Source organism: Musca autumnalis, unplaced genomic scaffold, assembly GCF_047663935.1.
Source record: "Musca autumnalis isolate F117 unplaced genomic scaffold, ASM4766393v1 scaffold_1, whole genome shotgun sequence".
NCBI classification, from domain to species: domain Eukaryota; kingdom Metazoa; phylum Arthropoda; class Insecta; order Diptera; family Muscidae; genus Musca; species Musca autumnalis.
Window position 1 is genome coordinate 130728105 of NW_027411644.1, and position 17169 is coordinate 130745273.

Sequence of the window (17169 nt, forward strand, 5' to 3'; positions counted from 1 at the left end):
AAAAAATGTTTTTGAAATGAAAAAATGTTTTTGAAAGGATATTTTTTGCAAAGAGAGTGCGAATAAGTATCGGCGTATAGAATTGTGTTTTGTATAGGTTTTGTAACATTCCAAAAACTTTTCCCGTCGTGTTATTAACATAGTTAGTCCTAGTAAACCGAATATTGAAGATTATGCCCAGGTTTTTTGCTTTGTAGACTAATCCAATTTGTTGGTTACCAATTAAAATTTGATGGGTTTACAGGTTTATGGGTTTTCTAGCAATGACTATACAATTTTATTTATTTGGATTAATGTGAAGTTTGTTGGATATTGCCCACATGTATATTCTTCCCAAATAGTAATTAAGTTTCATAATACCATTAGGTAATAGTTGAGAAGTGCAGTTGTAGTAAATCTGGACGTGCTCAGCATACATGTGGATGCACGAGTACTGGAGTTGCTGTGGAGGATCATTTATACACATGGAGAAAATGTGTGGATCCTTGAGGAACTCCTCCTCAATTTAAAATCTATTATATAAAACGCAAATGACGTTTGTACGTGAATCAAAAACTCAACCAATTTACAACCGATTTGTTTCGTGTTTGTCTTAAAATGTTCGTATTTATCCAAGGAAGGATCTGACGTATTTTATTTTTGAGATATCGCGAAAAATCCGTGAAAATCTGCAAACATATATTTTGAAGAAAGATTGTCAGAGAATATTGCCTCAAAATGACCTTATTTATCCAAAGAAGGATCTGACGTATTTTATTTTTGAGAAATCGCGAAAAATCCGTGAAAATTTGCCCAAATATATTTTGAAGAGAGATTGTCAGAAAAAATTGTCTCAAAATGTTCTTACTTATCCAAGGAAGGATCTGACATATATTATTTTTGAGATATCGCGAAAAATCCGCGAAAATTTGCAAAAATATATTTCGAAGAAAGATTGCCAGAGAATATTGTTTCAACCTGTTCGTATATATCCATTGAAGGATGTGACGTATATATTTTTTCAGATATCGCGGAAATTTGCAAAAATATATTTTGAAGAAAGATTTTCAGAGAATATTGCTGTATCGCCTGAAAGTAACATTGGATATATAAATTTTTGAAATTCTACGTTGAACTGGAGATACAGCATCGGGATCGGAGGTATCTCCAAAAATGTAAAAGTTGTATGCGGATATCTTTTGAACGGTAATAGATTTAGTCTCCAAAAATTGGGTCTGTGGCGGAAAGTAATTTAGATATAAGTACACCAAATTATATTGAAATCGGCTCAAATTTCGGTATATCTCCCATATATGTGTTTGACCGATTTTATATCCCTCATGACCAAAAAGATCAAACAGACTAAAAAATCTAAACAGAACCTATTGAAATGTCTACTAAAAAACTCCATATTGCATCGAATAACACTAGGTTTTGCTTCCTTCTAAAATAATGCAATATGGAATTTTTTAGAATGTATTTCAAAAGGTTCCCGTTTCATCTTTATAAACAATTCAATTTTTGGGCATGTGGGTTAGACCGCACTGTGTCCCGACCGTGGCCAACAGTGGTAAAAATCAAGTACTTCGGAATACAAATTTATTGATTAGAATATAAATATCTCATTTTTAAGAAAGCGCTCTTCGATGTTGGCTATTGCGCGAAAATGAATGAACCGATCATCATATATTTTTGTGGGCTTATTAATTATTTAACAACATTGCTTTAATACGAGAGACTTTTAAAAAATGGTGAACAGCGAAAGTCAAAATTCGATTTTTTACAAAAAATGGACCGTTTTTACCATTAATCGGTCAAAACATTTTTTAAAGGAAATGTCTCATATATAAAGACAACAGTTTGATGTATTCAATATGTTTTCAAAACATATGAAGACCAAACACTAAATTTCAGTCATTTTGCGTGGATATTGAGGCCACAACATTCAAAATACCGAAAATTGGGAGGTACGGTTCTATGGGGGCTATAGGAAGACGAGGACCTATACCAACAGATTTCTGGTGGAAAGTTATAAGCCCCCAACGAAGACTTAATACAAACTTTCAGTCATTTCGGCAAAAGCGTCGAAAATACCGAAAATCGGATGTTACTTTAATATGGGGGCTATATGAAGGCGTGGATCTATGCACGATATCAAAACGTGGACCTACACCAACAATTCTCTTTTGAAATGTTTTATACCTCTGCCGAAGACTAACCACAAAATTTAAGTAATTTCGGTTGGTCATTATGCCTAAAACTTTAAAAATCCCGAAAATCGAGAGGTACGGTTCTATAGGGACTATACCAAAACGTGGACCGACCATCCCAATTTTTTATCCTGTAGATTGTAAGTCAATAATAGGTATGTGTACCAAAATTGATGCAACTACGATAACTCCTTCTATTTTTGGCCACAGTTAATATGAACTTGCGATACAGTGGGCCGTTTTCGCGCTGAGCTCCTCATATATTTTAGATCCAGTTCATGTATTTGATGCACTAAAAACGTAGCGTGTTTATCCAATTTCAATGAAATTTCAAATTATATTGAAATGGGTTCAGATTTCGATTTCATATATATTTTCGGTCAATTTGATGTATTTGATGCTTCAAACACGCTATGTATATCCAATTTCAATGAAATTCTGAATGTGTGATGGATGCACCAAACACGCTAAACCTATCCAAACATTTTCCCAATATATATTGAAATTTAGTCAGATTTAGTTGTAGCTCCCGAACATATTTTCGGCCGGTTTCATGTATTTGATCTATCAAACACGCTATGTATGTCCAATTAAGGTTGACAAATTATATTGAAATTATTGTCAAGATTTGTAAAATATATGCAAAATTATTGTGAAATCAGTTCAGATTTCAGTTTGTTCTTTTATTAAAAAATATCAAATATAAAATATTGAATTTCTGATTAGTTATTTAAGTAGCAATTTTGATGTCAGTAAAAGTCATCATTATAGTTCGCGTGTACTTATAGTCAGAAAGAATTTAACCAAGACTACATTTACTAAATACGACATACTAAGTACCACATACCACATAAGAGCACAATTTGTAAATGTGACCTACGTAAGAGTACCTATAGTCCGAAAGGATTTAAGAGGAGCGTTACCTCCTGCACCATACAAAAATACCATGTTAAGCTCCATACATAGCACTGAACGGGTAGAAAACGCCGTCATCCTATATTTAAGCATTGAAATATTTAAAGAATTGTACAATTTAAAGGGAATTTAATTATTGGCATTGCTTTATTATGTACCTTATTCGGGGTAGCGAAGCGCACCGGGTTAAGCTAGTACAATATTATTAAAACATGTTAAATTAAAAAATAGTAACTTTTAAGATTCCGCATCCAAAAGTATTGTATTAGAAACCCAAAAAAAAAACTCTTGAATTACTAACATACAATGTGCATTGTCTAAAAACAAATATATTTTTTTTGAATTCCTCGAATATGTTAGGGCTTTGGTGAAGAAACTGAAGAAAATTTATGGGCAAAATATTTCCACAATTTCAATTTATATTGGTAGAGTGTGTAACTACGGAAGGGTTAGTGCTAGCATTTTACAAATATTAAATCAATCAAATAATGGAAGAATCAATAATATTCTCTATACATAAAAAGGGAGATTATAATTTGGCAACTAACTATAGAGAGATTTCTCTAATTAATTCATCTGCTAAAATTGTTATGGGAATTACGAACAAACGTATAAAGCAATGAGTAGAAGATAATAATATTTTGAATAAATTCCATTCAGGTATTAGCTCTGGATATTCAATGGTGGATGATTGTCCAACTAAAGCTTGCGGAAAGGAAGGAAGTCTACGCATTCTTTATTGATTGCATAGGAATACAATGTCTGTAGTATGGACTGGAAAAAAGCATCAGAAAGCTTCAACACCTATACCCGAGTAAGGCAAGGATGTTTGCGATCGCCTTTATTGTTCACTCTTTCTTAAATGATATACACGACCACTAGAAGGAGGAACTTAATATTCGTGTTCTATTATATTCAGATAACATTGTAATTTTATCTGATGATAGAAAGCGCGTGATAATGAGGCTAGAATATTACTGTCACTAGTTAAATATGGTGGTTAATTTAACAAAATCAAAAATAATGGTAGTCAAATTGTGAACGAGTACTGTTCCTTAGGCGTCAATATAACACCAAAAATGACATTCTCTAACCATATAGAAAATAGAGCCATCAAGTCAAAGACCTGTATAAATGCAACTCCGGTAGCCTTAGTAGCGAAATGTAAGATTTTTCGGAGCATTTGAGAATCTCAAAACTATCGGATTCTATTCCAAATTATATATTGTCATTGGAGACTGATGTACCTGAGTACCACTTCTACGCATTGAAACTGCATTTGGATTACATCTCCAGTACTGTGAACAGTTATAAGAACCAAAGGCTGATACACATACTCTCCTTAAAACAGTGCAAAAAAATCATATATTGCAAACAATTTTAATTTGTGTAAAATATGCTGTGTTTAAAATGGGAAACCCAAGGAGAGAACACACATGTTTATCTGTGTAATTACAATAAATGTCAAAATGTGGTAAACGGCCGGTTTGAACATTAAAATGTTCTAGTCCACTAAAGTTCGAATTTCACATTGTGTAAACGCTACTGTACTTTATATGACGTTTCATAAAGGCAATACTTTATTATACTTGAAAATGTAACAACTATTCAATCCAATTATACGTGTGATAATGCATAAATTCTATTTTAATAATAACCGTATTTAATGTATACTAGTAAATTTAATAATTTGAAACTTGCTGGCATAATCCTATCTATATTCAATCCATTTACTTTTAGATTGGTCCGTCATACGTCCACCTACATTTGGATTCACCATCTTTCGGTCGCATAGAAGTAATACAAACCGTAACACCGATTGCACCACTAATTCAGAAAGTAGTACACCATTTCTATGCATTGCGTATTTTGGGACCGGTCCTCAAATGTGTAATATTTGCGGAAAGTAATATGGTAAATTAAATATAAATACAATAAGAAATAAATAAAACAAATAATCACATATCTTAAAACACAGTTTGTGATGAGTGGGTGACTGACTAAATCACCGGCAACACCCAGCTTGGAGCTTAAAATTTTCCCAGTATGTCACAAAATAAGGCTGGGTTTTGGAAAATTCGTCTTGGAAGGGGACTAAATATCATAATAAATTTAAGTCATTGGTCTAAAGATGTCGCTTTTTCAAAAAATATATTTTTAATATACGGAAAAAACAAAAAATGTTTTACATCGATGAATCCGAGTTTTACACTTTCAGATTTCTCGAACTGTTAACATATTCTATATAGTATAGTGAAATTCTTTAAAATGATGTGTTTTAGGAGGGATCCCATAATGTCGGCCATTAAAATTAATTTACGTGGCATCAGTGTAGAAAAATTGACAAGAGAGAAACACAAAGAATACTCCATGGGCAGCATGTTACTAGTGTATGATTTGTTCGATATATCAACTGCATCCACCTTAAATCGGTGCTGACATTTTGAAGCCAGACTTTCGGGATTTTTTGCATTTTTTTAATAATCCGGAGGCGCATCAAGGTAATATTAAAAACTCATAATAGGATTATAGACTCGTGATCATGAGTGTGTTCCGTACAGCATCTTAGTAATTGGAGTCTAAAGGCCAAAAAAACAAATTTACAAGGGTAATTCAATTTTCTTTGAACCACGCGTGAATTTAGGTTTTTTACGCGACGGATCTAATTAGCCCTTGCGCGTTCAAATCCACCAATATAAAACGGTGGATATAGATAACTTGAAAATAGTAAAATCTGCAAAAATATATTTTTACCCACTTTAAGTTTTTTTTTGCGTTGTGTGATGCAACTGACGGTACTCATTGGTCGCTGAGTGAAACAAGGAAATTTGCATAAATGTTGAAAGACTCTGCAGCAGGATAGATTCAAATTATCCTGCACCAGAGCAAACCCGTTCGTTGGTATTGATTTGGTTACGAAGTTTTTCGGCAAATCACACACACTCGACCCGAACGCAAAGTAAGAGAGCAAATGTTTTGATTTTTTTACTTCAGTCTTGTACTGAATGTCATGCAAGCAGGTTGATGCCGCTTTATTTGTTTTTTTTTTTTTTTAGGTACACTGAAAAGATTTTGCAGTTGTACAGCAAATATGTGGATATGTGGAAGAATTTGAAAATGATTTTTTGTTTTGCATTAATATTTTAATGACGCAGAATGCCTCGTCTGCAATGCAACAATAAAAAATGTATGTATGCTTAGAAAGTGTTAAAAAATCATTTTTATATACAATTTGTTTTTTCTCTCAAAAAAATTAACATATGAAGAAAAATACTTTTCAAATTATGAAGTTATTTATATTATTTTTAATTTAAGTCATACAAAGCGAACGCGCCAACAATATATTTTTCATTTCACACTCAATATGAAAATCATCACCCTGTTCTGTCAGTGTAATTTTACCCACACATAAACAATTTAAGCGCTCGCTCTTCTTGGTCGGCTATGCACCAGAGGAATGCTGTTAGCGATTTGTGCATACATTTTCTTATAAAAATGAATAAGACATTTTAAAATATTTTTTCTTTAAATGAGAATAAAAACCGCTATAAATTTTGCGCGTATCGGCCAATTTTGTAAACGCGAACGGATTTGAAACCAAAATTTTTTTCTTAACCTCTATAGCAAAAAACGTAAATGTGCTCCAAATTTTTTTTTAGTTTTTCAAATGGAATTGAAAATGAAATTTGGTTTTTACCACATAAAATAGTTTGGTGATAACTGACAAACTGACTCATCATCAACGCTCAGCAAAAATGGTTAAAGCTAGTTGGTCGTTGTTGTTGCAAATGTTCGTCCTGGAAGAACAACAAATAGCAACAACAAAAATGTTTATGTTTTCATTTGTGCTTACATTGTTTACTTGGTTGGCCCTCAACAGGACATTTGTGCTATATAGGACGGCTTTAATTCAGCGTCGCACAATTGGGCGCATTGATGGTGATGGTGGGCATCCCTACGATACTTCCAGGCGCACTTCTTGATCAAAGACACAAAATAGTCAAAGTTTTATTTTAGGTTTAAACAGATGTCGCATTTTTAATTTTTATAGAAAAGTTCTCACTACGATACATTGATAAAAGAGTTGTATAGTACAATTGAACGATTCATTGAAAAGAGCAGATGAACTAGACCAGTCGATAAAGTTCATTATAGTTCACTCAACTAGTTCGTGCCGCCGTCGTCTGTGTTAAGTCATGGTAGAACAATATAAGGTAAAAGCAATACCCATCTGACTGAACTGGGCTGTAACGTTAGTGTCAAATTCCATACAATATTTTATATATTTATTTCTATGTTCGATGTATATTAGGGATATATATTTTTTGAGGAAAAATATATCATTCAGAAAAAAACTATTTCCCATAAAGACTTCATCATATCAATAATATGATACTTCTTCAAAGTCCGAACAACGTGCCGCACACTGTAACACCGCTTATAGAAACGGTGTAATATTTGTTAATATGTGTGGTATTTTGTTAAATTTGAAAAAATTAAAGCCCTAATAAACATGTGCTCTTTGATTTCAAATACAAAAGTTTGAAACAGCTTCTCCTTTTTCAATGAATTTTTAGAGACCCCAAACATTTTTGCAAGAATTCTACTTTCTGTGACAAATTATCCATTTAGTTTAATGATGTGGATACTTTCAAATTGAAAATGTAACGAATTTTCATTCATGTTTTTCAAAATATTTAATCAAATGTGAAAAAATATTAGTTTAATGAATTCCAATAATTTATAGACATTTCATTGTTTTGTTTACATGTACAGTTGACACCAACATTATAAACAAAAACAAATTCCTATGTGGTTGTGGTTGAGTTGTATTTGTTGTAGTATTTACTCTACCTTCTTTGTTCTGCCTTGGTGTTAAGTGATGCCTTCGTAGTGCTATGAGTTTGGATAATGGTACATGGAATATCCGTTCGGAAATGAAGATTTCTACAAAAACATAAAGTCACAACCAGGGTTTCGGAGTCGGAGCCGGAGTCGAGCAATTTTGCCGTAGTCGGAATCAGAGTCGAAACTCGACTCTGACTCCGTGCAAATTTTTTCCTATGTTTATTATATTTATTTATATTATTCTTATATGAAAAATATATGAACAAAAAATTTTGTTGGCCCGTTTATTTCTATTATAAGCAAACTATGTAGGCAGAAAATATAATATATTCAGTTAGAGGATGAGACAGAGGATATTTACTATCATTTGACCTTTCCCATAATTAATTTCTATGTCGATTTTGTCATGTCAGTATGCCTGTTGAATTGAATAGAGAATTGTACGGAATATCTTTTAATTTCGGCACAGAATTTTTATCAAACCTAATTGTTTTAGTTTCACATATTGATTCTTATATAGGTCAATGTTTTTATAGCCCTTTCAAGCTGACAATGTTCAAAGCTTAAAGATTTTCACACGAGAAAAGGGTGCTAGTAGAACTTAACTTCAGTTTTATTTAGTTTTCAATCGGATAAGTTCAGGAATAATATGCAAGGTTTATAGTTTAGAATTATATTAGATCTAATGTTCTCTCAAGGAATCTCTTATGAAAAAGGCAACATATAGGAAAAAATTTGAAACTTGTATATATTTTATAAATTTTACGTGGAATTGAAAATTACCCTCGGAGTCGACTCCAGAGTCGAAGTCGAACTAGTATAAAATAAAAAATAAAAAGAAACACACTGTATTGTGTTTGATATGTTGACGTTGCCATACCTTCAGTATGCAACGTATGATACCTAATATGACATATTTGTCGAAGTTAGCATACCTTCTGTATGCAACTAATGGTATCAAGTTATCATACCTCCAGTATGTAACTTTACACTCTCAATACCTAGAGTCGAGTTATCCACACTACGCTAAGACAGCAAGCATGTATTATGCTTACTGTGCTTTTTCCCACATTCATTTTGTACTCCCATAGCTGAAGCTAGTTTTAGAAATACTTTTAACAATTATTCTTAATAAAGCTGTTCATCAAAAACCACAAACGCGTTTTCCTTTAATACTGTTTTATTACATGGCGATCCTGCCAGATATGAAAAAAACGTAAAAAGTTTTGCGGGTCGAAAGTGACAACAACAATTTCGCACAAAAACCAAAAGTAAATTTAAAAAATTATCCTCAAATAAAAATGTGAAAAAAAACACCACAAAGTGAAAAAAACAGCAACATTAATAACCAATAATAACAATAAAATGACAAAAAATAGCTTTTAACAATAAAAAACATTAACCAGTTGAAAAAAAGTTGTAAATCAATGACGTTCCTACCCTTGAATTGAAAAAGTTAAAAACTTTTAAAAATAAACAGTAGACACAACTAACATAAAAACAAAACACCAAATAGTTCAAGTATCAAAAATTAAAAAAAGAAAAAAAAAACAAAAAAATTGCAAATTAAATGTTTTTGTCCGTCGTCATGTTCAACTATGTATAAGGGACAGGAGAGTGTTGTGAGTTCTCTAGAACTACCTAAAACTAGAGTGGAAGCGAGTGTGCGGTTGTGTGTTGTAAACGTAAAAATTTTTAAATAACTTTGAAGAAACAACCAAAGAAAAAAAACAACAAGCAGATCTTGTCGGGGCGGTTTAATCATTAAAACTCAGTAAAAAGCAAAGAATATCGATGAGATGAAGGAAGAAAATAAGCATGCCAAAGAATCGCTTAAGGGCTTGGAGAATGAACGTGTGGAGAACCTATATCAAAACTGGCACGTTATACGGAAGGTAAAAAGCAAATAAAATGAGAAATAAATGTTAATTTAAATATTACTTATTATTTAATAATTATGTAATTTAATTTTATGTATGATATTGTGTAATTATTTTATAAACAAAATGGGCGGTACGAATTCAAAAATCGAAAAACCTAATGCAAATGTTGTCAATGACCGCTTCATGTATTCATAAATAAAAATTTTTGCTACTTTTGTTTTTGTATTTGCTCAAGACATATTTATAGAAGGTAGATACATGAATTACAACAACAAATAGTTTTACAAACACAACATAATTGAAAATAAAATGTCAAGGAAAATATTTAGTAATATGGTGGTTCTAAAAAATATTCTTAGGGAAAACAAAAAAACCTTTTAAAAATATTAAATATATTGGCAAAATGGCTTTGACATTGGATATATATTACCTTATGTTTTTTTTACTATTAATCATATCTGGGGAGCTAATTAAATGCATTAATACTTAATTATTTTAGGTATAAGTTTCTTCTTTGGAAGTTTGTATACTTTTTATATTATACTTTGGTCTTGGAGGCTCTGGAATTATTTAATAGAATCAATAATCAATAATAAAAGTCCTCCTCAGAATAGATTATTACATTTTATTACATGTTAACGATGGCAAATTTACGTATATATTTTTTATTTTAAATTGCTTAACTAAAATAAAATACGCTCGACGTATTTCGGTAGTATAATAACTTCTGGTTACCTGCATCATTCATACCTGAAATTTGGCATTTCCTGACCAAAAATCATTTAGTGTACATTCAATAGCTGCATTTTGGCATAGGGAAGAAGTGTTTAAATACTGATAGGGAAACTAAACAAGTAACTATCAATAAACACATAAACAATCTCTTCTACCGTTTGATACTTTTGAATGCCAATTACGAAAGGCTCTCAAGAGGTCATAAGGCAGCTGCGGATCAATTTTTCATTGAATTACGCGAACAATTGATATCCGTATGCTCCAAAAAAAAAAATTACCGTATCAATCCCTGAGGCATTGCATGAACGTATAATTAGTCCAAAATTAACTGAAGAAGAACAGACAGAGAGCATTCCTGAATTTTCTTATAAAAGTTTAGTTCCTCCAAAAGAACAGAAAGAACAAACAAAAATGGCAAACCCAAGGCTTGAATTTCTGCATGTTGCCACCAGCATTCTTCCTGAGTTTGACGGAAGTGCAGTAAACCTTGAACGCTTCCTTGACGCTATAAATTTGGTGGATTCCGTAAAGGAATCATATGAGGAAGTAGCCGTAAACTTAGTTAAAGCCAAGTTATGCGGCACAGCTAGAAATTTGATTTCAAAGGAATCAACTCCAGCTGAAATAGTGGCCACTCTCAAATCATCAGTTAAAGGCGAAAGTATTGACGTCCTGAATGCCAAGCTCATGAGCGTTAAGCAAGCAGGCAAGGAAGTCAATACTTATGCCAGGGAAATGGAGGAATTATCAAAAAAATTGGAAACCGCATATTTAAATGATGGTTTACCAAATGACACTGCAAAGAAGTATACAAGTAGTAAAGGCAATAATAAAAAACACGCCAATAGAAAAAGTCAAAACTGTTATGGAATCCGGACAATTCCGTAACGTGAATGAGGTAATATCCACATTCATTAATAGCTGTACTGAAACCACTGGTCAGCAAATTGTGTTTTGATATTTGGCAAGCAAAAGCCTAAAAATAATTTTCAATAAAACCGCGGAGGAAGACGTGGGTATAATAACAGATACAACAATGGAATATGTCGAATCAATAATTATAATGAAAACTATAACGAAAGATTAGGTCATGGTAATAATAACGGCAACGGAAATTATAACAGTGGCAAAAATGTTAGGGTTCTCAACGGTAAATGTATACCATCTTAACTTATCCCTCTATAGTTACATTTCCATAAAAACATCTTTAAATGGATTTTTTTTTTAATCTTTTTAATCAACACGGGTGCCGATATATCTGTAATAAAGGTCGATAAAGTTATAAATGAACGTATTTATGAGGATAAAACAACAAAAATTAGTGGTGTTGGTCATGGTTTGGTACGAACCATTGGAAAAGTTGCAGCAGATCTAATTGCTGATGATTTGCTCATAGGACATGAATTTCATGTTGTCCATGACAACTTTCCAATTCCATCTGATGGAATTATTGGTATGGATTTTGTAAGGAAATATGATTGTCTTCTTGATTATCAAGAAGGTAATGACTGGATTGTCCTACGAAATTCTGATTATCCTAGACATATTGCCATAATAATGTGTCAAGGTCCAAAACCTAATTCCATATCTCTTCCAGCTAGGTCTGAAGTCATACGACTTATTAACATTAAGACCACTGAAAACGAAGTGTTAATACCTAACCAATTGATACAAACTGGTGAATACATTGGAAGTACTATAACATCAAGTGCAATGCCTATGGTAAAAATTATGAATATGACAAACAATGATATTGTCATTACGGATCCAAAAATTAAATTTGAAAAATTAATTGACTATGAAATAGTACAAAAGAGCCATAAAAATGAAAATGATAAAGAAAAACTGAAAAGACTTTCAAAAAATTTCCAAAATTTGTTGAGAACAAACTCAAAAAATTATGCTCTGAATTCATAGATATATTTGGTTTGGAATCCGAAAAAATAACAACAAATAATTTTTACAAGCAAAAACTAAGATTGGTAGACAATGATCCCGTATACATAAAAAATTATAGAACGCCACATTCTCATAAAGAGGAAGTGAATAGGCAGGTCAATAAACTGATAAATAATGAAATAGTAGAACCTTCAGCATCGGCATACAACAGTCCAATTTTGTTGGTTCCAAAGAAATCGTTGCCAGGATCTGAGCAGAAAAGATGGAGATTAGTCGTGGGTTATCGAGGAATAAATAAGAAACTTATAGCCGACAAATTTCCACTTCCTCGCATAGATGACATTTTAGATCAGTTAGGCAGAGCCAAATATTTTTCTTGTCTAGATCTTGTATCTGGATTTCACCAGATCGAACGAGAAGAAGAATCAAGAGATGTGACATCCTTTTCCACAGATAAAGGTTCTTTCAGATTTAAGAGATTACCATATGGTATTAAAATTGCTCCAAATTCATTCCAACGAATGATGACCTTAGCCTTTTCTGTACTTTCACCAGCCCAAGCTTTCGTATACATGAACGATCTTGTAGTGATTGATTGCTCCGAGCAGCACAATCTTAAATTACACCCTGAAAAATGTACATTTTTCTGTCGTGAAGTGACATTTTTAGGTCACAAATGTACGGACAAAGGAATTTTGCCCGATGACAGTAAATATTCGATAATTCAAAATTATCCCACACCAAAAAATGGTGATGAATCTAAACGCTTCGTTGCATTTTGTAATTATTACAGACGGTTCATTACAAATTTCGCCGAATTATCTAGACACCTCAATAGACTGACTACGAAAAATGTCGCTTTTGAGTGGACCGATGAATGCAACAAAAGCTTTGAAAATCTTAGAAGTCAACTACTCAGTCCAAGGATTTTAGAATACCCAGATTTTCAAAAACAGTTTTGTATCACAACAGATGCAAGTAAACATGCATGTGGTGCCGTGTTAAGTCAAGACCACAATGGTATTCAATTACCAATTGCATATGCATCTAGATCATTTACTAAGGGAGAGAGCAATAAGTCTACAATAGAAAAAGAATTAGCAGGCATACATTGGGCCATTCAATATTTTAGACCTTATATATTACTTACTTACTTACTTAGCTGGCCCATTACAGAACATTTGTTCTATAGGCCGAACTAAGAAAAGATCTCCAATTCTCTCTAGTTGTTGCTTCGCTTTCTGGAATACCGCGCCTTTTCATCTCATCATCCACTTGCTTGCGTCATCTATTCCTTGACCTGCCAAATCTGCGTGCACCGTCAAGCGGTCCGTGTTTATACACCTTTTTAACGGGGTCATCATCGCTCATTCTTATGATATGGCCTAGCCAACGCAATCGCTGCATCTCGATACGTTTAACAATATTGATGTCGTTGTACAACAGATACAGCTCGTGGTTCATGCGACGTCGATATTCACCGTCAACGCAGATTGGTCCGTAGATCTTTCGAAGAATTTTTTCTCGCAAACACACCAAGCACTGCCATGTCTGCTTGCGCAAGTACCCAGGCTTCGGAGCCATACATCAGCACGGGTAGTATCAGTGTTTTGTAGAGCGTTATTTTTGTTTGACGAGATGTGGCTTTGTTTTTAAACTGCTTACTTAAACCAAAGTAGCATCTGTTGGCCAATACAATTCTTCTTTTTATTTCACAACTGATGTCGTTTGTTGTGTTTACGGAGGTGCCGAGGTAGACGAAGTCTTTTACTACCTCAATATTATTGGAACCAACTTCCACAGTCGGTCCGAGCTCAATGGACGCATTGCGCGTCGACACCATCAACTTGGTCTTCTCACCGTCTACCGCCAGACCCACTTTAGCAGATTCTCCTTCGACCTTCATAAAGGTATAAGTTACTTCTTTTACTGATCGGCATATGATGTCTATATCATCAGCATAAGCAAGTAACATGTGACTATTGGTGTAGATTGTGCCACTTCTTTTGACGTTTGCCTCTCGTATAACCTTTTCCAGCTGGATGTTAAAGAGATCACACGAAAGGCTGTCTCCTTGTCTGAAACCTCTTTTGGTACCAAACTCTTCGGAGAGGTTCTTTCCTATTTGAACTGAGGACCTCGTGTCAGTTAAAGTCATTTTGCAAAGCCGGATGAGCTAACTAGCTCATGAATACACCTTATCAGCGTGTCGCCTCCGGTTTTGAACAGCTCGGCTGGTAAGCCATCGGCTCCTGCTGCCTTATTATTCTTCAGCCGATTTATTGCTGTCTTTACCTCATCTTGGCTGGGCGGTATACATTCAATACCATCTTCTGGGATTGGGACTGTGGTATCTTCGTCGTCTTCGCTGCTATTGGATACCAACAGTTTTGAAAAATTTTCTTTCCATATCCTGAGTACACTATCTGTATCAGTTACCAAATTACCTTGCTGGTCTCTACAGGAGGATGTGCCTGTACCAAAGCCATCAGTTTGATGCTTGACTCTTTGGTAGAATTTACGGACTTCATTCTGGCTCCTGTACATCTCGAGTTTTTCACACTCCCGCTTTTCCATCTCTCTCTTTTTCCTGCGGAAAAGACGTTTCTCCTCTCTCCTTTTCTCCCTGTATCTCTCTCGTGCGCTACGCGTTGCTACGGATTGCAAAGTAGCCCTATATGCCGCATTTTTCTCTTCGGTGGCAGCACGACACTCCTGATCATACCATGGATTCCTTGGCGGAGGCCTCTGGTATCCAAGTATGGATTTTGCGGCTGTTTGCATGGAGTGGGCAATGCTTTGCCATTTCGCTAATATGTTATCGGGATGAGGAGTGCTTTGATTAAGCAATTGGGCTAGTTGAGTGGAATATGCTGTGGCTATCTGTTGTGATTGCAGCTTACCGATGTCTAACTTTCGTGTTGTGTCTGTTCGTACTTTGTTTGCTATGTTTAAGCGGGTGCGTACCTTTGCTGCAACAAGGTAGTGGTCCGAATCAATGTTTGCGCCTCGGAACGATCGTACATCCAACACCCTCGATGAATGTCTTCCATCTATCACAACATGATCAATTTGATTTCTTGTTTTCTGATCTGGAGACAGCCAGGTACCCTTATGAATATCGAGATGATTAAATCTGGTACTGCTAACTACCATGTTTTTTGCAGCTGCAAAGTCTATCAGCCTCATGACATTGTCAGATGTTTCACTGTGGAGGCTGAATTTCCCGACTGTTGGGCCAAAGATATTCTCCTTTCCAATTTTGGCATTAAAATCGCCTAGAATGATTTTAATGTCATGGGCAGGGCAACGGTCATATGTTTCTTCTAAGCGCTCGTAAAATATATCTTTGGTCTGTTCGTCCTTTTCTTCAGTAGGAACATGAGCGCAAATAAAGCTGATGTTGAAGAATTTAGCTTTTCTTCGAATTGCAGCAAGTCTCTCATTCACTGGAGTGAAGCTGGATACCAGATGTTTTAGTCTCCGACTAACTACAAATCCGCAACCAAACTCATGCTTTACGTCATGGCAGCTATAATACGGTGCGTCACCTTTAGGTGTTGTTGTGACGCCTTTCCCAACCCATCGTATTTCCTGTATGGCAGTAATATCGGCCTTGTACTTTTCAAGTACGTCTGCCAATGCGAAGACTGCACCTTCTCTATAGAGAGTGCGAACATTCCAGGTGCAGATTCGCAGATCATGGTCCTTAAAACGTTTGCGGGATTCGTCAACTTTAGAGGGGGTTGTTTTTCTTTTCTTTCGTTTTTTCATAGTATGCTGTTTTTTCTAGGGGAGTGTTACTAGCGCGACGCCCAAACCCAAGTTTTTAACGTTCTTATGGGAGAACGCGCGGCACATGTTAGCTCACTACCTTTAACGGGTGTTAAAGGCAGTTCCCCAGGTGACACCACGGGGAGGTCAGTGTCCACTTGAGATGAAAGAGGGACCAAGATAAATCCTGGGTTTTGCCATGTTAAAACCGGTCAGGACCGTTGCTTGGTATCATCCATCCCCTACGTCATATATATGGGAATAAATTCTTGATAAGGACAGATCACAGGCCAATAACATACCTGTTCTCTATGAAAAATCCGTCGTCGAAATTAACTAGGATGAGACTTGACTTGGAGGAATACGACTTTACAGTCGAATATATTAGGGGAAAAGAAAACAATGGTGCAGATACACTATCACGCATTGAATTCAATGATATTAAAAATATTGAAGTCAACTCGATTATGAAGGTGAATACGAGACTTCAGTCGAATCTAGGCAATTCAAATGAGATACAAAAGAATCCATTGCCTAAAGAATTGGAAAAATTAAAAGTATATAAGCACGGTGCTGTTGAAACAATTTTAAATGGAAGGTGCTTACACACCGAAAGTTTTTGCGGATTCTGAAACTACAATGTTCGTAGATTAGAAAAATCTAAAAACCAAAAAAATCGCCGGAGCGCTTTTTAAATAAATCGCGATTTAAGTTGACATTTTTAAGGGTTGTTTAGGTTTTCACGATTTTGCTTAGAAACCGCAAGTCTTATCAAAATGGGAAAAAAAGTTTTGTAGCTATTAAAATTCTCTACAAGATCGACCTCTATGGTATTTTCGTAGTTTTTACCCTTTTTGAGATATAGAAGTTCAAATTGGGACAATGCACTGACTGTATCGCCCCCTTATAAAACAATGTCATGTAGG

General features: G+C 34.5%; 1 protein-coding gene across 1 annotated transcript in view; it reads left to right on the forward strand.

Moving 5' to 3' along the window:
- The window catches only part of nvd (cholesterol 7-desaturase nvd), a 371012-nt gene that overhangs the window by 309444 nt on the left and 44399 nt on the right, over nt 1–17169 (forward strand). Inside the window, 1 exon segment of the mRNA XM_073984921.1 lies at nt 4845–5018. Within this exon segment, the coding sequence (XP_073841022.1) occupies nt 4845–5018 (174 nt within the window).